A 20,599-nucleotide genomic window follows, 5' to 3' on the forward strand; every position below is an offset into this window, starting at 1 on the left:
ATAAATATATACATGGTCAATTCTGAAATAATAAATTTGCATCATAATACTTTATTGCGTTTTAATATACAATCACTAGCCCACAAGTCTCAAAAGGCCAGTTGTTATGTGCATCTCTGAATAATTTATTAATCTTAAAAAGCATGCTCTTGTGTTGTTTTCACCCGAAAGAGGATTCGGATATACTGAGCTATTGGGGGGGGGGGGGGGGGGGCAACTTGGAATATTTGCATGGTCTGAAATATCACAAAATGTTAAATTATCATCCCAGAATATCATGCAGAGAATCTCACTTTGTGAGAAGTGAGAGTGCCCTTAAGAAATTTTTACCTGTTATTTATTTATATATATATATTTTTGCTTTAGACTTTATTTAGTCTACTACAGCAGTGAGGGCACTTTCTAAACTTCACAAGACGTCTTTTCTTTTCAGTATTCATTTCCGAAGCATTGACAAATGGGTGCTGGTGATCATTTTTGTTGACGGAACCTTTTTTTAAAACCTAATTATGTCTCCCTCTGGCGATTTACTTACAAAAAAAAACTTAATGCAGATGACTTTTTTTTTTAGAATACGTTCTTATAATGAAGGTTTCACACAAGTATAATGAAAATATGTGTGCCTTAAAAGAGGCACAAATTGTTCCTTTTCTATTTAAAATGCTTCAATTTTTGGCATGATGAGATAAAAAAGAAAAATGGTTCAGGGACGCACAGCACAGGAATCCCATTCGTGAGAGGAAATCAAATTCTTAAACATTTATCTACACAGGAATGCAAACAAAGACTGATCCCTGGTGTGTTAGACCACACCTGCTCTGGGAGCCCACACCTAGAGTAGAGACAGGCACTGGTCCACATTTCCACTTCCTACACATCACAGAGCACACGTGTTGTTTTTGATCTCCATATCTGTCTGGAGTTCAGCTAATGTGCAGCACAGGAACTGCCAACAAATTCACCTGTCAGAGTGAACTATATTCTCACCATCACTGGTAGCCAATGGCTAAATGATCAGAAATTGAAATATACAATACAAGTATTGTGGGTTTTGCAGACAGGGAAATTCCACATTCTATGTGGGCGGTTGTTAGACTCATCCAACCGGATTTTTCAGTGATTGACATGAACGCACGGACAGCATTTCTTCCGCTCCGTCTCTGCTTTCCTCTTCCTGGTTTTCTCCACATATTTTGCCCTGCAGGTCATCACCTCTTGATGACAGTGGGTGTTCAGCAGACCCACGTCCCACTGTAGGTGCACAACAGTACACAATGAACCTCAAAACCAACCCTTGCGTTGTCCATTTCTCCAGCATTCATATTGTGTATGGATAATACAGAGTAATGAATATTTATCTGAAGTTTTGTATTACTTGGCAAATGTATTTGATATATAATGTTAATATTTAATATTATTCTTGAAACAGTGTAGTTACATTCAACAAACAAAAGTATTCTTTTGAAGTTTGGCTTCAAGTAAGATTCCCTATGCAAAATATGTTGTCATCAGATGACAACGTTAATTAAAAAGCTTGTTCACATGGACACACATTTCAGAGCAAGCACTGAGAAGTTCATTTCATGTTTATATCATAGTGACAGACTGGCAATTAACAGAAGATTAATAGATGATCAACGTGTATTTTAATTAACATATCCATATAACATAACTACTGGCGGTGCTCCTAGACATCTCTTCTGAACTGATGGCCATGAACACAGACAAAGTCTCCATATCTTGGCTATCTGTAACACCATTGAATAAAGAAAGCAAACATATTTTATGCAGGGAAGCAAAGATGTAGCTTTTTGGTATGAAAGATCGTGACTCAGTGTGGCCACACTGACTCAATTTCCACCATTATGTGGAACATAATAATGCTAATCTGAAAAATTAAATTCATGGTTGATTGATGGGCCTTGGTAATACAGCATAAAGCTGACAGATCGCTCTTTTAGATAGAAATCTCTGGAAAATCAGGAACAGATTTTTGCTGTCTGTCAACTAATGAATGTACAGTAATGCAATGTGCAACCAAATCAGCATATTAGGTTATTATACATCTATTGAGAGCTGCAATATATAATGTTTAAAATATGCAAAAAGCTATGCATACAATTAGTCACATTAATAGTTTTTTTATGGAAGGATCACTTTTTTAGTTTTACAGAATGAGCATTTATTTTACTTCCTCTTGAAATGCATCTTCTCTTGATTAAATTGCAAATAGCATGCTTGTTAAGATATCACTCACTCAACACAAGGTAGCTGTCACAATTCAATTAAAGTAACAGCTCCATCAGTGTCAAGACAAAATGCTGTCCAGCTCTTCCCTCTGGATAAAAATCAGAACATAGACAGCTTCTTTATGTTTATCAAGTCAAGTTGGAAAAGAAGAAAGCCCTGCTATTGTCAAATGTGGTACAGATATCACAGAAAGAATGGACAGTGTATGGAAAGTCACTCCACTGTTTGCTTGTAGCACTCAGGACAAGATTGAATTAAGACCCATTCAGCATAGATTACAGTTCCATTACTAAGAATGTATCCTCTCTGGAGAGGACTGACACACACACACACACACACACACAAACACATATCTATATATGTGTGTGTGTGTGTGTGTGTGTGTGTGTGCATGTGCATATATATATACTCACACAAACACACAGTGAGCTCCATAATGTTTGGGACAAAGATTTTTTTTCTGTATTTGGCTCTGTACTCTAACCACATTTGAATTGTTTAATTCCAAATCTAAAATTGTAAAGTGCACATTCTCAGTTTTTATTTAGTGAGCTTTTCATAAATTTGGTTTCAACATGTAGAAATTTCAGCATTTTCTACACATAGTCCCCCCATTTCAAAGCACCATAATGTTTGGGACATAGTAATTAGTTAAGTAAATGAAAGTAGTCATGTTTAGTACTTTGTCGCATATCCTTTGCATGCAATGACTGCTTAAAGTCTGTGACCCATATACTTCACTAGGTGCTGAGTATCTTCTCTGATGAGTTTTCTCTTCAGCATATGAAATGCATCTTCAGTTGGATTCAGACCTAGTGAATGACTTGGCCTGTTGAGAATTTTCCAGTTTTTATCTTTGAGAAACTCCTTTGTCACGTTAGCAGTATATTTTGGATCATTGTCTTACTGCAGGACGAAGCACTGCCTAACGACTTTGGAGGCATTTGCTTGAACTTGAGCAAATAAGATGCTTCTGTACGCAACAGAATTTATTCTTCTGCTGCTATCAGCAGTTATATCATCAGTGAAAACAAGTAAGCCAGTACCTGTAGCAGCCATGCCCAAACTATAACACCCCCATCACCATATTTCACAGATGGGGGGGGGGGGGGTGCTTTGGATCTTGGGTAGTTCCTTTTAGCTTGCACACTTTGCTCCTGCCATCACTTTGATAAAAGTGAATCTTGGTTTCATCTGTCCACAAGACCTTTTCCCAGAACTTTTCAGGCCCTTCTAGATACCTCATATATATACTGTTATTGATTTAGGTAAACAATAAACCTACCAAATATAATTGACCTGAAATTAAGTAGAGGATTGTGAATCATTTCATTATGCTTAACAAAGGGTATTTTTAAAGTGTTTTTATTATTCATGAAATCCCGTGAGATTTTCAGCTTCTCTGAAAGCTGATTCACCGAGGAAGAAATACATGTGGATGTTCTGAGAGACAGACTGATATTCAAGACAGGTCAAACCAATCCTAAAGAAAGAAATGGTGAGATAGATGGAACAGTCGTGGGACCAAGCAGTTTGAGGCTTAAATTTCACAGTCCATAGCTGTCCTACTCATTTACAGTATGGTACCGGTGAGATTGGGTTATGTGGTAATATAAAATATAACATTCGAGTGCACATCAACCGTAAAAAATTTCAGCCCTTTGCACTCTCTGCAGAGGCATCCACTCAGGTGTTACTAAAAAGGGAGTTGGCTACGCAATGTTTGATCATAGAACAAATTTTATTGTACATCCAATTCCACCAAATTTCCCAAATATATACAATCAGGAGTCTTAGTAACCACTAAGGCAATGTAAACTGCATCTCCTTTCCAGTCAATGGTACATTTCTCTTGCTCTATACATGATCTGTCAATCTCTCGTGCAATCTGTCACTGTGTTCCTTTAGTCCTTGTTTGCTTCTGTCCCTGTCTCAGGGGAGGAAGTTGGCCTGTTGCCAAAGGGGAGGCTGGATGTAGGACACATCAGGCTGCTATTTATGACCATTGGCCACATCAGTGCAGTTTGAACTTGCTGGCATCAGCTTCATGCCTCAGTGGGCATGGTCCCACCCAACCCTTCCTGCTCAGCCCCCCTCCATCCCAGGGCAGCCCCCACGGTCTTTACGAGACCAAAGCCGCTGCACACCCGTGGAGATCTGCCGAGCCGGCCGGGCAAATTGAACCCCAGCAAGCATGACAGTCACACCCGAGATGTGGAAACTGATAAGACACCTGTCAAAACAGGCAATGGAAATGCTTATTTTAGACTGGAGAACAAAAAACTAATGGAACTGGGGGAAAACAGTAACTAAATCACGACAGACCTACACATCTGAGGAGCTCATATGAGGGTACAGTATTCTGCAGGGTTGTGATTGAGCAGAGGTCTGCAACCCGGATCCTGGAGAGCCACAGGCAGTGCTGGTTTTTCATTGTTACTCTGTACTTAATGAATTAAAGCAGTTGATTACGCAGTTAATGCTGATTTTAAGGTGAAAACAAAAACCAGCAGAACTTGTGGCTCTCCAGGACCAGGGTTGCAGATCGCTGTTCTAGAAACATCATGGGATTGTTGCCATGACCGCTGTTCTGGTGCCTGTGTTTCGGTTTTTGCTGTAGGGTTTCGCAAAGTCGCAGAGAGGAAAAAGAGATTAAATGAGTTGGGTTTGATCAGGAGAAATCTGTCGGAGCCAAGCAGAGGCAGCAAAACCCAGGCCCCAGCCCCAGATCCTCTGTTAATCCACTCTAACTCTGGTGCCTTCTGCCAAGCAGTGTCAAACTGCCATTCCCCGCACTCCTTCCCTGGGGCCCTGGCAGACTTAATCCTTCACACTGCTCTCAGATGCTACACCGAAGACATGAGAGAGAATGGTTCAGTTCCCTTCGGTAACAGATGGTGTGGCTCTGTGTATCTGAGCTGATATCGCTTCAGAGTGTATGCTTTACACTGCTGTTTTCCTTCAGACACTTTCTGACAGAGGCCCAGAAGACCCAACCTTGCTGCGGTTCGCATCAGTTCATAAGCGCCGGTGCCAGAACAGCCAGTCAAAGGTGTCTTTGTCAAAGATACTGTCTCTGTCAGTGACGCAGTCACAATCCTTTTTAAGTAGTGCATGAATTTGTGTGGCTGGAAGCGGGGAAATAGGAAGGAATTGGGGACACTGCCCAAGGGCCAGACCAGTTTGCTAATCCATTTCTTGCTGTGCATTTTGGTGTTGCTGCTATATAAACAGCCCGCTGTATCTGCCTAAGGGTATAATTGTACTGGCAAGAACCCTTTGTGGCAGAGCAAGATAGGAGGCTCATCTCCTGACAAGCTATAGGTTGCAGCCTCCTATTGACGCACTGTAGCCTCCAGTAATCCGAGACCAAGCCTGTCGTCATTATAGTCATTTTAGCACCCTCTGCATGAACAGGTTCCTCCAGTACAGGAATGAAGGATTTGGAAGAACCAGATCCTCTGTAGACTGCCTGCAGGGAAAATAAGAAATATTTTAGTGATTAAACAGTTCTTCAAACAAAGGAAAAACGGGGCTAAATATGAAAATTGACACTTACTTCACCTACCTGGTTAACTAATACAATGTATTGTATAGATATGTACAAAACAGTTGCTGCTCTCTTATTCTGCCAACTGTGCATTTTCAGAATGTTACACAATGAAAAGTGTTCAATATTATAATATAATAATAGCAATAATAATAATAAATATGTTATTATTATTATTATTATTATTATTATTATTATGTACCAAATAAGTAATATTTAATTGTCTGACCCTTTCTATGTGTCTGAGCAATTACTCTTACTATGCTTACTTTAGTGAGAAAAGGATTAAGGAGGGAGGCATCTAACACTGCAATCTCAATAATCTGTTCACAGGGAGAAGGGGGTGATTAGCCATGAATCTCATGCGCTGCACTCAACATGGCAACAGTGGCAGCATAGCAACCAGTTGCTAGGGAGAAGGAGAAAGCAGGCGCATGTGAAGCCGCCATGCTTATTAGATAAGTGAGCTGTAAAAAAAAAAAAAAAAAAAAAAAAGGAATTCCCCAGCGACTGTCACTGCTGCCTGGTTTCCATGGTGACCACATGGAAGTGATGGAATTGAAGATGGAGGGGCACACTGCATGCACCATGTGTTCTCTCACTGGGAAGTGGAACACCAATAGATAAAAGGCACCAAGGGCCTTGCCCCACATGTAAAAGACAGAGGGAATGGCACCTGCCAGAAGAGCTAGTCTATTCTTGTCCTCTAGAAGAACCAAAGGAATTTCCAGGCTTCAGTGCCATCACAGGAAGATGGCAGTATCCATTTGGTGGTACACTGAGCCAAGAATGTGAAAAAAAAATTAGAATTTGTGAACTTTTCAATTGTGAAAATCATTTTTTGTAACACTTTTTCACAAAAAATCATCTTTTTCTACGCAATTTGGATTGCTTGGTCATGCTCTGACTGCAATGCTCATCGCAGCCTCCATTATGGATTTTGGACAGCACAAACAAGGGTGCACTCTCGTCTGAAGCATGTAATGCGAACGCTTCCTTCTTTGCATTTTGCAAGTCAGCTTGGACAGACATAAGTTGGAAGAAGACACTTCAGGTAGTGTCTGAATTGCCAAACACAATCTATGAGTATCTGGAAAACTTTGTTGACTTTTGTGGCACAGGCTTACTGTAATGTAATTCGTGTTGGCAGATATCTGCCGCTCAGTTTGGTTGGCTGGGCTGTTTGTTGTTTCAAGCTCCCACCCCAGAGACTGTTTGCCCTACCCCTCCCTGTGACTTGCACTTCCTCTTCTCTGATCATATTTATGCTTTCAGAATTACAGAGCCCAAGTGGTGTTTTTGCATTATTTCAGTCTAGAAATTACTGAAAAAATTTCAAATGAATATTATTCAGCTTTCATTTAGTGCTTAAACAAATCAAAATCACCCCAACTAGTTTGATCAAGGATCAAGAATAGCTACTGAAAGCCCTCTATGAAGCTCACTGTAGCTAGCCTGATTATTACGCTTCTATAAAACACATGTTAATTACAATAACATTTTATTAACTATTATTCCTCATGTAGGCTAATAATATGTAAAACAAATGTAAAACAGTTACATTTGCTCTATAAGGAATGCTTTTTATAGTCATAGGATGTTTGGTCACATCAAGTGATTGGTTTGGCCTTTTCTATTTGGAAGTAGCTGTAAATTTCAAGTAACATTTAGCTATGCACATTATTTATGGCAGGTCCACCAGAGAATGTTCCAGCATTGAACTGCGACCTCCAACTGGACTCCTGTCCAGAATTACTAACTCACCATTGGCTTTATTAGCAGAGCACATCCCCAACATTAGATGTAGTTATGTCACCTTTCAGTGCATACTTTTTAGGCTCTATAAATGACAATATTGAATTAATCTTGAGAGACTAGCGGTAACTGGGGTGCGATGAGGCAGTGTCAGTGGGGTCCACTGAATCACTCCCATGGACCACAATCTGAAACAGTGCCTTAACAGGACAAGCGATTCAGGAGCCCATTTCTGCAAATTATTTTACAGTAAGAACAAAAATTTACCTAACCTCTAATGATCATAACAGGAATGTGAATAATTGAGGTAACATTGCAAAATAAATGTAAAAATTAAAAATCCACATGTAACATTGTATAAGCATGGCTACTTAATTCCTGTTAAAATAAGTGTTTCTTGATGCAAGCCAGAAAATTCCTGAGCCATGGCAATTTTTTAAAGACTGTGTTTTTTTAAGAGCCCTGTGTTAGCTAGTAGTCATGTTGTGCTAATGACGGCCTTTAAATTTCAATTTAGGCTTTAAAAAGTGTGGCTGAGTCGCTCATTGGAATCTCTGCATGTCGTCTCCACTCACCTGCAACCGTTCGCTCATTGTGTAATGCGCGCTCACGGACATGCGGATTGCTTCATCTCAGTCAGATGTGTTAAGGAACGCGCTTAATCTCCATGGAGACTCGGACGCGTCCCTTCAGAGGCTCGGGCTCCGCCGGAGAAAAGGTTAGTTGATCAAAAATACACATAAAGTGATAGGTCGAATTAACAACTAACGTAATTAAACCGATGACGATTAAAACGATAAAACTAAAGTCATAACGAATGAGCTGTGCAGAAAGCTGTCCACGATCTACGTTAACTGTGATAACATGTTGGTTATCTAATCTTTCCACAGTCCCGCACAGTAACCTTAGCTCCCCAGCGCTAGGCTATAATGGCACAGCAGCGTTAACATAAACTGTAGCTAGTATAAATATTGGCTATCTGATACTGGCCGGCATCAAATTAAATTTATAGTTGTTATAGCCAACCAACCCTTGTGTCATTGGCGCACACATAACTGCAGTTTGCTAGCAAGCGAATTGGCTTTATAACTTTATCAAACTTGGTTTATTTTGGAAAATTATGCCGAGTATTAAGTAGACTAACGTTTACTGACGTTTAGTAGCCTACTGTTTGCTTGCAGCTTTCGCTTGTTTGACAGAGTTATGTAGGCCTAAATGAGACAACACTGCAGGATTATTTAGCTAAATTATAGCGGCCTTAATATAAATGACTTAACGGTGACTAGTTATATGACCTGTCTAAATTAGCTATCTATTTGGCAATCTATTTTTATAGTTGCAAATATTTTAACGTTGTAAGTCGGGAAGTCATCACTTGCCACTTAAAGTTCTCTTTTTGAAGATTTACCTTGTGGAAGAACTTGGGTTGCTTTCAAGGCACATGCACTTATATTACATGTCCTATTCTGAGACAAACTGTTTTTGGAGGAGTCAGTAATCCAATGTTGTAGCTATTTATATTTCAATATTATGTGTTCTCTGATTGTCCCTAGATTTATTGAAAAATGTATAAAATGGCAACACTTTTATTTGCAGTCAATCCCCACAGAATGTTCAACAGCTGGGCAAGACAGGCAGCTGAGAGCCTCACTAATGCTCAACACATGCGAGAGGTCAGACAAAGGATAGACCTGGACCATCAAGTGCGTACAACAGAGGACTGTGTTGTTCACTATATTGACACAAGTTTTTTTCTAAACTGGTCTAGAAATTGCATAAGAAGCAGAGCAACTCGCAAATGAAGTTAATATAAGCCACTTCTCTCATCCTTCACATCACATACCCAACTTCTCCATGATTTGAGTACACTGACAGGGACCATATGTCCTCTGTAAGAGTTGATTTAACACTGAAGAATTTACTGTGTACCTGAGCCGTGGAGGACCAAGGATGGGCCGAGGTAAATTTGCTGAAGCGACAGAGAATGAATCCAGGCTGTGACATATCCTACCTTGAAGTGCTCCCGTCTGGATGAATTAGGTTTAGCAGCAAGTTATCCCTGTTTTAAAGTCTTGTCAAGAGCCCTGCCAATATTTGCGCAGGGTAAATAATCCCTTCAGTTTTGTGGCTCCACAAAGCACTCCTCCTCATAGTGTTTTGGATGTAGTGCAGCTTAATGCAAGGGTGTCACATGCTTTCAAATGCCCCCCCAAATCCAACATGCCTGCAAAACAATGAAAAAGATGAGATGCAATACAATAAGCAAAGTGATAGGAAAACACAAATTACAGCTGCCATTTTTGACATGCTCCTAGCGTACGGTTCTGTTTGTCTTGTGTTTAGCACTTCTTTTATTCAGAACTTTGTAATGTCCAGTTAGAATTGTAACCTGTCTCATTGCTGCAACCACATTCCCCCCCCCCCCCCCCATGAGTTAGACCCCGTTAGACCAGCTAGTGCAAAAGTGTACAAAAGTAAACAAGACATACATGCAAGATATACACTATATGACCAAAGGTATCTGGACACCCCTTGGTCTAGGGCTGTTTTTCATAGTTTGGGCTAGGCCCCTTCATTTCAGTGAAGGCAAATCTTAATGCTACAGCATACAATCACATTCTTGACAATTCTGTGCTTCCCCAACAGTTTGGGGAAGGCCCTTTCCTTTTTCAGCATGACAGTGCCCCTGGGCACATAGCGAGCTCCATACAGAAATGGTTTTGTTGAGAATGGTGTGGAAGAACTTGACAGGCCTGCACAGAGCCCTGACCTCAACCCTATCCAACACCTTTGGGATCAATTGGAAAGCCAACTGCGAGCCAGGCATAATTACTCAGTCGGTGCCCAACTTCACTAATGCTCTTCTGGCTGAATGGAAACAAATCTCTGCAGCAATGCTCCAATACCTACTGTAGTATAAAGCCTTCCCAGAAGAGTGGAAGTTGTTATAGCAGCAAAGGGTGGACCAGCTGCATATTAATGCCCATAATTTTGGATGAGATGTTGGATGTCATGTGTCCACATGCCTTTGGCTATGTAGTGTATGTAAAGGTTCTGAATCACGTAGACTGAACAATGAGCTGTTTTCCACAGTTTTGCATTGTAGTCATTTCAGGGAAAACTGAAGAGAGGGTAAATGCAATAAATATAAGGCTTCTCAGAGTGGTCATCACCTTGCAGGAACGCCTGCGCAGGCGAGAGCAGGAGAGGGCAGAGGCCGAGCTGAAGAGAGAAACGCACCCAAGACGGTTGCCAGCGCCACCCTTGCTCAACAAGCACAGAGCACGCACCTATGACAGGCCCTGGGCAAAGAACACAGCAGGTACCAAAAAGGTATGGCAACCTCTACCTCACTCTCGATATACAGGCTCTTGATATATACTGATTGGTCCTGAAACTTTACGGCAGTTAAGGCAACTTGTGAGCAGCTTTTTTTGAAGGGCTTTGTGATGGAATGGCATAATACAGCACACAGCGTTTCATTTATAGGATTCCAAGGTGGATTTTCAACAGAGGGATTTGTTTCATCCAGATACATTTTCCATTGTCCACGTCGTCTTCGTGTTTACGGATTTTGTCGCACTGTGTTTGATCCCAGTTGGGATCATTTCTTTACATTTCTTTACATTTCATTTTCATGGCCTTCCCCCACCGGGCCATCTATAACCTGCAGCCCTCCTCTACCTCCGATCGCATCCATGAGCCCAGGGCAGGCCATTTGTCAAACAGAAGCTGTGCGGCCAAGCTTCCTGTCATTGCCCGCAGAGCTCAGACGCAGACTCTGACAGTTTCTGGGAAGACACAGCGGAGAGCTCCAGCCACTGCGACACAGCTCGGTAAGCTCTTTGGAACACCACCCACCCCCCCATCCCAGGAACAACTCTCCATCATCCACAGGACGGGGTAGCCATTTTTTTTAATGTGGTAGATTAATTTATCGGTTATGTTAACTGCCGTATCTGAATTTGTAGATGTGCCATTGTGAAGTGCATTTTGGAATATAAAAATAGGATCTGCCATGGGATCTATTTTTGTGTATGTAATAGTAAATGTGGTTCTATTTGTTTTTTCACCCTTTTAAGGTAAAGTACTACCTCCACCATGCCACAAACAGAATTCGGTGAATGAGAAAAATGCCGGTTGTAAACTGGCACCCAGTAAAGACTTTTATTCTCCGAGAAGAACGCAAAGCAGGAGGCCCAGAGAGGCACCCAGCCAAGAGATGGAAAAGGATAAGCCCAAAGTCACACTCACCCTTAGCCGGCAGGCCTTATCTCCCATCCGCGGTTTGGACAGCAGCTCTGTCCCATTACCCTTGTCTTCCCCTGATTGGACCCCAGTGGACTGGTCTCTGATGTCATCACTCCACTGTCGCTCCCCCAGCCCCGTGGACGAGTCAGATCTCCAACTGATTTCTCACCCCTTCCAAGAGTGTATGAATGAAAGCAGCATTGGCGAGGATATAGGCGACAACGAGACCAGCAGCAGTAGAATTCTTTGTGGAACAGACTTATCTGTAAGCTCAGCGGACAGTGGAATTTCCCACTCAAGCTGCCCCTCAAATAGCGGAGGAAGCCCAGAGAACTCCCTCAGCCATGAATTCCGCTCCCTGGACTTGCTGCCTTCCCAGTACGAGGGTGAAAATGACCCTTTGCCCACCTGGGTGAACCCAGAGAGTGGGGGTGACCCCAGCCCTCCCAGCTGCAGCCCACTCCGCAGCACACGTACCCCCGTGTTACTGGAGCCCCCAGTGAGGCTGGAGAACAGGCTTCCGGGGGAAACGGACAGAGCTTCTTTTAGAGGTGGATACAGCCCAGTGCCACCCATTGCTGAGGCAGGGTCCCTATCCTCCCTGGCTGCCATTTCTGAGAGGACTCATGGGGACCGCCTCCCAGCCCCCACCGCTGAAGAGCATCTAGATCGGCAAATCTCTAACCCTAGCGTCGGCCCCACGAGGGCTCCCTGGGGCCAGCTCAGCTCGGCAGGTCCTGAGAGTGGCCAGGAGACGGTGCCTGCAGAGGGGAGACCTGCCACTGCGACGGGGAGGCGGTCCTTGGACGGCGTCAGGCTGGAAGAGCGAGAAAATGGGGGAGGAGCCTCGATGAGCGGTGCCTCAGTGGGCGTGGCCTCTCGTGGACCAAGAACCAGTGGGCTGCTGGATCACCTGGCCCTGGCGCTGATGGCACTCCAGGAAGTGCGGAGGGAGGTGGTGCAGATCCACCTGGACAGCACGCAAGAGAGAAGCGGAGGCGCAGCGGAGACCAAACCTCCAGCCGACCCAGAAACCTTGCGCAGGATCACAGAAAGGTGCGTTCTGTTCTTCACTGTGATCCAGAGAGACTGCTATGCCCTTGCTATTCCTTAACTGCCTATTTGTATTCAATACTACACACAGTTTTTCAACTGGTGTAGTATTGAGTCCATTTATTGTCTGGCTGCCACTTATTAGAGGCTCAGATATGTATGTATTTGCATCATACATAGCACTTGGATGAAAGGCAGGGCGTTTCTTTTTGCATTTGCAGTTTTAGGGAAAAAAATAGCATTTTTGCCTACAAAATTGCCATAATCAACATACTTTAGAGTCTCAGCCACGTCAGAGCTGCTACACTTTGCATGGTCTTCGGTCCTGTAAGCTCATGCAAATGTGACACAGCCAACCCACCAGCCAGTCAGATAAGGACAGTGGCCCATATTCATTTAACCTCTCTGTCATCTAAGATCAATTTACCTTGGTACATAGCCTAACCTTATCAATTATAAGCTGAAAGACTAAACTGATCCCAGATCAGTAGTCCTACTCTAAAGTGTTTCGTGGATACGGGCCAATAAAACCATGTGGCTGTGAGTAGAAATTCAGACGTTGAGCCTCAGTCGGTTGCTTGAGTGAGCGGATTCGATCTGAATGCTAATGGCCGGCGAATCCCAGTCCGAGCAACCTGGCCTGCTCTGTCTCCGCAGCCTGTTGGAGGAGGAGTCTGACGAGGAGGAGGGGGACCTGTGTCGGATCTGTCAGAGCTGGGGCGGCACCCCCCAGAATCCCCTGCTCACGCCCTGTCGGTGTACCGGCAGCCTGCAGTACGTGCACCACGACTGTCTCAAAAGGTGGATCCAAGCTAAAGTCCAGTCAGGTGAGGCTCCATGTCTCTGGCCTTAAGCTGTGTTTGTAGCAGTATTCAGCTTGCATTCACTTCAACATGTGTGTTCAGTGCTTATGAATAAACAATATTATTGAGTAGCTACATATTAACTAGGTGTGTGGCAGGCATACTGCCGACCAATATATCTATGGCTGCTGGGATGATGATATCTGAGCATTTTAAACTGAAAGTTGTGGTTCTCTTCTCTTGTTGTTCAGCTGACTTTCTTAAAGGTTATGATTGAGTGAGAGAAAATGGTTTAAATGTCTGCATTAAATGTACCAGAAATCTGCTTAAGTATCAAACCCTGGAGACTGTCTTCCATATTATTACTCCATATGAGTTTTACGCTGCATTTACAGCAACACCTTTTATTTCATAAATCATGCTCCATATTCTCACAATAGATTCTCATACAGTAGCCTATCCACCCTCCTATACTGTGCCAATAGCCGAAGGCCTTCATACATAGATTTTATAGTGAATGAATGTAGGGCACACTGGGATTTGTGTGTGAAGCATTCAGTGGCAAATCACTTCAGGAAATGCCATGACATGCACAATTAGGTCTTACTGACTGTGAGAAGTGAATATGTGGGCCCCTCCTTCAAATTATGTTGTTATATCCAACATTGTTTACGTAATGTAGAAGAAGCAAAGAACTATTTCTCGCAGTGTGCTAGATATAAACTTGTAGCTTCAATTTACATTTTCTGCAGCATATAGAGTGTAATACGGGCAGCTGGTGGATGATTGCTCAGTGTCAGTGCTTGTGCGTGTTTGTATGGGTGTCCAGGAGCAGAGTTAACTGCTGTGAAGGCCTGTGAGCTGTGCAAGGCAAGCCTCAATCTGGATCTGGAGGGCTTTGATTTGGAGGAGTGCTACAGGCAACGCCAGGCCCAGGTAAAATTTCCAACTCAAACGTGAAGACCAGACCTTGATAATGTGTATTGAATGAAAATACTCAGACCGTTCAGATGCAGCGGAAACTGAAAAAACCTAGCCATCCCTGACAATTTTCTACAGAACGAGATAACAGTCGAAGAGTACACAGAATTGTCGGTTGCTGGAAAATTGTCATCTGCAGGAATGCTGCTTGGTGTTTAACGTTTCAAAGTATCTCAGTCGCTTATTTTACCCAGCTCTGGTTCCGTTGGTTTTGGCCCAGGAGGTTGCATATGTGGTTTTGTGGTGCGGGTTCAGTGGATATAACCGCACTGCGTCCCCCTCGTTTCCCAGGTGGAGCAGGCCAGTCCAGAGCTGCACGTGCTTCGGCTCCTTCAGCAGAGGCTGTGGGACGTGGTGCACGCGGTGGAGACGCGCAGCTACGCCACCTTCAATGTGAGGGCTTTTACCCACAATGCTGCTGTGCCGCCCATTTCGGCCAAGGGGGGGGTAGACCCGCTCGAGCCAGCGGGGAAAGATTATTTGTCTGCAGGGAGCTGGGCTTTGTTTACATTAGTATGACAAAAAGAGACCCCGCAGGCATAACTTACCCGCTCCTTATCGTGGCATGGGATGCAAGGGACTGTGGGAAATGTTCCCTTTAGCCGGGTGAGCTTAGCGTCCATTGTTCAAAGGAGAAGCAGACAATGCGTACGGGGCCTGATACCAGGTGCGCTTCACCTTGGGCGTGGCTGTTTTTCTTCTTCACGGGGCGACTTAAAACATCTCAGATCCTGTTTACACAGCTGGTTTTCAGAAGAGCGCTCCGGCTAGTTCACAGCCCTCATCTTAATACCCCGGCTGCTGCAGGCCGCGCTCCAGTCCCAGGCTTCTTTTCCGCTTTTGATGTTTTTCCTCATGTCTCTGTCCGCCCTAGGGGGAGGATAGGAGGGGGAAAAAGAACTAAACGTACGGTTTCTTCCCCTCTATCTTAGGTGGCAACGGCACTCTACCTGATTCACCAAACTGCTGGGAGTACAAGTAGGTCTCAAAAAAAAAGGCTTTCTTTCAACAATACTCTTGTAATGATGTCATATTCCCAAATGGAGGTGATATAAAGGTTGGAGTCTAGACGATTTATGATGTACAATACAGTTTAGCATGAGCAAGCATTAATTGGCTTCTATATCTAGGCATGCCAAGCCAGATTCCTCTCCATGAAAGCAATGCTTAACCTTCATGACCCAGATTTTCATAAAACTTCACGTGAAGGGGTTTCAGATTTCTAAATATTGCACAACTCATATTCTCAAGGGATTCTTTTTTTCCTGCATGAAACGCCTTCTCCTTTGCAGAGTGTATTATGACCTGGGCTGAACCAGCATCTGTAGTTCTTCATATACAAGAGCGCAGGTTTTGTCACTCCTGTAGTATTTAGGGAATTATCCATAAATATTAATACTATTATGCATTATTAGGTTACACATGAACACTTGGTTTATATTACCATTTTTAGTTGTTTCCATGCGATACACACCATTAACAGGAAGAGCTTAGGTTTGAAGCAGAAGTATTAAGCTGAGGTAATTACCTCAGATATCATGTTATTTGTTTTCTGGGGAAGTTAGTTCTAATAGATGGTTTGTAGAACTTCAAACAGTGTAAAAACAAGGGCACAAATAGCAGTCATTCTTTATTTATGAAATTATTAAAGAATAACAGATTTAAAGTTTCATGGACGATGAACAACGTCAGCAAACGTAAAGTGACTGTTGAGGCTTTGTCCCATAGGTGTGAGACTGATGGTGGCCTCTCCTGAGAGTGCCAGGACAGGGCACCAGCGAATGGCCCAATCAGAAGAGACATCTGACCCATAATCCTCCACAGCCACACTGCAGCATGAGCATTCTAGGCGCAGCTGTCTTCTTAAAACAGGGATCTCAAACTCACATCCTGGAGGGCTGCTGTGTCTGCTGGTTTTTGATGTGTTCCTGTACTTAAATGCTTAATTTAAGGCATTGATTGGCTAAAGAGTCTGCACACCTTGTTTTCAAGGCTTAAATTGACTGCAGATTGAAAGGAAATGACTAAAACCAGCAGAGACTGTGGGCCTTCAGGAGCTGAGCTTCAGACTCCTGTTTTAATAAGATATTGGTTGCGATTAAAGTCTAGTTAATAAAAACAGGATTTGAATTTACCAGTCAGCATTTTTAACATTGCGTTGAACGTCGACAAACACACTGGATCTGTTTTACTTGCCATGAATGCTTGATGACTAGTTTAAGTGAAAGTTCTATAGCTTCTCCAGGGATTAAAATGATTTATCTTAATGTTTATGAATGCTTATCTGTTTTATCGATCTATTTATATTTATGTATTAATTCATGACCAATAATGTTTGATTTGAAAAGGAATAAATAATAAAATGTCATATTACAAGTTTTATAAGGTGATGCCGTAGTTTCACTGATCTGCTACCATCAATCATTTGTAATCACGTTTCCAATCTTTGTAATTTATATTCGAAAAAAAAAAAACTGGTAGTATTTTGTATAATTTTTCTTATTTTTAGTGAATGAATGGCACGCACAAGGTATATGAAAAGGATATGAACACATTTTTATTTTCTAAGTAATGCCAACCAAACATCCTCGACATAGTTTGCACAACACAATTCCACCTAGTGTGGTACCTGAACTGATAACTAGACCTTAAACTAGAGCTATAGCTGCTCTATACAGTATTTAAAAAATATGGTTGATGGTTGAATAAAGATTCAAAGTAATGTCATCGATATTTCATATATCTCAAACTTAATCCAATAAATCAACCAAGTAATTATAATAAAAAATAATAATGTATTGCATTTACATTACAGGGTTTATAGATCATAATGTGCTCAACAGTATGACATGCAATCTGAATCACCACCCATTGATGTGTGGACCAAAAATTGATTATAAGCAAGAGAATATTTTTTGGCAGAATGCTTACCAGACATCAGTTGAGGTCGAGAGGGGGGATACACTTGACTAATTAAACTGGGATGTAATTAGATGGTCAGACTGAGAGAGCCAGACTGGAGATTTGGTCCAAACACTGGGGTGAGCACCTCCAAGAAGTAAGGAACATGCAGTCCTGGAGTACCATTAATGTTTAACATCAGAGAAATATATTATTAAAGCAAAGCGTCAATGACACAGGTATGTGGAGTTTCTGATGTTCTTTTACACATCCAGATACATATAAACTGTATACAAGCTAACAAAGTTTACAACAACAGTACTTTTTAACTGATGAGAACTTTGAGTCACTTAACTAGAAGTTGAACATTTTCTAATGTTGGGTGACTGCCCTCATTATTAGAGTGCTCAGAAAAATGTAATTTACGATGGCATCTGAATGGAGGCCAGTGACCCACCAATCCATTCTGTACATCTAACAAACAAACCAAAGACACTTTGTACAGTAATTTGACACGGGGCACTTGCCGCTGTAATCCAAAAGGAAAGGCTACGTCTGCTTATTAGAGCAGGGAACAGCCGGGCTCATGTGACTTGCACAAATTCATTCTTCACAATGTGTGACAGCATTACATATGCAAACTCCATGATGCTCTGTGCAGAGATCCCGGTTATGTAATTCAGCTCCTCCACAACCTGTTGTGTATAGAAAACAAGTGTGATATTTAGACTACAGCCAATACAACACATAGGAGTCAGATTTGACATTATACATACAGACCCTCGATTGCACATACAGTGAGCCTTGCATAAGGAATTGAGTCATTATGTGGATATTCTTTTTAGCCTACATGTAACATAATGTAAAAAGCAGTTTATATGGTTATACAAGTCTCAGGCTGCTTGTGGTGGTGTCTGGTCCCGAGCTTTTACAGCTAAGGAGGAGAGGGTTCACCTCACTGGGTGTTACGGAAACGCCCCAAAGAACCATTTCATGGTCATTCTTGTTCACCCCCACAGGATATTACGACGCAAAGCTGGAATCCTAACCCTGAAGCTGAACCGCCGACCGCACGATGAACAACGTGACCTGCAGTTTAGCAAAGTCAACGAGGAGCTGCGTTTGTGGCGCGCGTTTTGAGCAAGGCCCGTCTCGCATGTTACCTGCTCCCAGCTGGCGACGTTGAGGATGAAAGCACCCGCGGCAATGACGCCCACGCTCAGTAGCATGAAGTCCTCGGTCACTTCTGCAAACTTCACTCTGTTCCCCCGAAACGAGAACACAAACTCAAGAGACTGCGCTGACACCCACTACTCTCGCTTCCGTACGTCTCGTAAATTAGAGGCGGGGGCACACCTCTGCTCCTGCGACGGACTGGCGCACTTGGTCGCAGATACCAGCAGGGAGTGGTAAATAGGCTTCCTCTGCAGGTAGGCGCACCGGAGCAGGCAGTGGCAGAGGGCGTACAGCTGAGAGACGGGGGCGGACGCATCATTGTACCCTGTCATGCAGACGTATTGGGATTGGAAGCAGTCTTTCCGGCATGTTCCCTGCTTCAAAAACTGCCAGCCTTAACCTGAAGATGTAATTCTTCATCCACCATAACAAAGGGTGCTCACAGTAGTAAACTCTCTCCCTCTGTCTAGTTTTGTTATCATAGCAGGGAAACAAGCTTGACTGAAGCCTCCCCAAAGCCAGCCACCCTGGTTTAGATGGCCAGCAGCAGCACACACGTTTTCTATAATATTTTAAATATTACCTACATTGCTTCGTTTCTGCATTAAAATGCTCTATTTGGTAGGAGACAACTCACCCAGCACTTCCAGTAATGTTTCCACATACATTAGAGGATTTGGGACACTGATGCTGAAGTTCAGTGTTTTTAAGACGAGAAGTTCAGATTCCAAAAGTGTGTCTTTGGAGTAGGAGAGCCCAATAGACTTCAGAAACTTCACAGCTGTGTTGTTGTCAATTACCTGAAATAAAGTCAGATATTTGATTGCTGTCCACTCACCAAATTAAGACAACATGTTTCATTAGATATGGGGTAAGTCCAGCAGTGCCTACACCTACATTGCTGTGAAGTGTGAGTTTGCTCGCCAGCTGTATGCACGAGATGATCAGGAGATTGAATTTCTGGCTCAGCCTAATGAAAATATAGTCCGCAACGCTCCTGCCGCTATCATCATCATCTGAGCTGCCGTAGGTGCAAAACAGATGATCAAGGTGCTTTATCATAAACCTGGTGAAAACACAAGACAACAAGGAATTTAGATGGTTAGATCCAAACAATTTATACATATAATGAATTGTGTACTATTACTAAATCTAATAAATATGTATAGTATATGATTATAATCAGAATAGGTATCATACTGTGACTTCACCTTTCCAATATTTCAATTGCTTGGTATCCAGCCAATGAGTCAAGTTTTAACTCTTCGCATATGAGGAAGACACACTCTAAAAAAAAAAAGAAAAAAAAAAGATAATTTTACAAGGGTTAACTACTTTCTCGTTTTCATTCACGGTACAGATATAGAGTACTGCTAATCTAAAATGAAGAGCAGGCTATGCCCGCGCAAGCTCAATTCGAATCGTAACAAAGCCAGGTAGTCTACTAATATTTCATGCTGTAGTCTAACAATAATAACCACAATAATAACCATGTACCTTTACGTTAACTAACGTATATAACTATAGTTAAACTCCACGTACCAACTAATCTTCGGTCTTTAAAACTCCCACTGCAAGTGGATAAGTGGTTCAAATGATGTTTGTTCCTATTGCTGAGATCTGTGAGAAAGTCGTACAAAATATTAAAGGGAACTTCACCAAACTTTAAATTAGGCTGTTCTCCAGAGAAAGAACTTGAAATGTCTTTGAAATAGATAGGTTTAAACGACTTGATCTCCATCACGAACAGTTACAATTAAGATGCAAATATATGATTGAATAAAGCTTAATAAAAAATACTGAAATTTATTACTAGCTACATGTTCGCTGCGAACACCGAACGAAAAGAAAAATAACGGACGAAATAGTTTCACTCATT

General features: G+C 42.4%; 2 protein-coding genes across 5 annotated transcripts; one reads left to right on the forward strand and one right to left on the reverse strand.

Annotated features, from left to right (window-relative positions):
- Positions 1 to 8,131: 8,131 nt before the first annotated feature.
- LOC118221177 (E3 ubiquitin-protein ligase MARCHF7-like) lies at positions 8,132 to 17,023 on the forward strand. 3 transcript variants are annotated; one of them, XM_035405999.1, is made up of 10 exons: positions 8,132 to 8,273; positions 9,152 to 9,258; positions 10,736 to 10,888; positions 11,211 to 11,391; positions 11,638 to 12,862; positions 13,517 to 13,686; positions 14,492 to 14,598; positions 14,935 to 15,036; positions 15,576 to 15,621; positions 16,372 to 17,023. In XM_035405999.1, exons 1-10 carry the CDS (start codon positions 8,171 to 8,173, stop codon positions 16,455 to 16,457), a joined length of 2,280 nt encoding a protein of 759 aa, XP_035261890.1. In that variant the 5' UTR covers positions 8,132 to 8,170; the 3' UTR covers positions 16,458 to 17,023. The 3 variants fall into 3 exon arrangements, with proteins under 3 accessions (XP_035261890.1, XP_035261891.1, XP_035261892.1); XM_035406000.1 differs by having other exon boundaries at positions 11,229 to 11,391; XM_035406001.1 differs by lacking the exon at positions 9,152 to 9,258 and having other exon boundaries at positions 8,160 to 8,273.
- Positions 17,024 to 17,933: 910 nt separating this feature from the next.
- cntd1 (cyclin N-terminal domain containing 1) lies at positions 17,934 to 20,568 on the reverse strand. 2 transcript variants are annotated; one of them, XM_035406003.1, is made up of 7 exons: positions 20,263 to 20,568; positions 19,932 to 20,007; positions 19,618 to 19,786; positions 19,358 to 19,520; positions 18,901 to 19,045; positions 18,708 to 18,804; positions 17,934 to 18,239 (listed from the first exon to the last, which is right to left on the reverse strand). In XM_035406003.1, the coding sequence occupies exons 1-7, from the start codon at positions 20,459 to 20,461 to the stop codon at positions 18,129 to 18,131; spliced, it is 960 nt and encodes a 319-aa protein (XP_035261894.1). In that variant the 5' UTR covers positions 20,462 to 20,568; the 3' UTR covers positions 17,934 to 18,128. The 2 variants fall into 2 exon arrangements, with proteins under 2 accessions (XP_035261894.1, XP_035261893.1); XM_035406002.1 differs by lacking the exon at positions 17,934 to 18,239 and having other exon boundaries at positions 18,268 to 18,804.
- Between the last annotated feature and the right edge of the window lie 31 nt (positions 20,569 to 20,599).

Source organism: Anguilla anguilla, chromosome 2 (genome assembly GCF_013347855.1).
Source record: "Anguilla anguilla isolate fAngAng1 chromosome 2, fAngAng1.pri, whole genome shotgun sequence".
Classification (NCBI taxonomy): domain Eukaryota; kingdom Metazoa; phylum Chordata; class Actinopteri; order Anguilliformes; family Anguillidae; genus Anguilla; species Anguilla anguilla.

Bases quoted from the DNA above. Each gene is read 5' to 3' on its own strand.
- LOC118221177 (XM_035405999.1), top strand. From the start codon at position 8,171: ATGCGGATTGCTTCATCTCAGTCAGATGTGTTAAGGAACGCGCTTAAT. The intron at 9,259-10,735 runs GTGCGTACAACA...ATCACCTTGCAG, and splicing joins GGATAGACCTGGACCATCAA to GAACGCCTGCGCAGGCGAGA. The intron at 14,599-14,934 runs GTAAAATTTCCA...CTCGTTTCCCAG, and splicing joins ACAGGCAACGCCAGGCCCAG to GTGGAGCAGGCCAGTCCAGA.
- cntd1 (XM_035406002.1), bottom strand. From the start codon at position 20,461: ATGGAGATCAAGTCGTTTAAACCTATCTATTTCAAAGACATTTCAAGT. The intron at 19,046-19,357 runs GTGAGTTGTCTC...TCTGCATGACAG, and splicing joins AACATTACTGGAAGTGCTGG to GGTACAATGATGCGTCCGCC. The intron at 18,805-18,900 runs GTGTGCCCCCGC...TCGGGGGAACAG, and splicing joins AGTCCGTCGCAGGAGCAGAG to AGTGAAGTTTGCAGAAGTGA.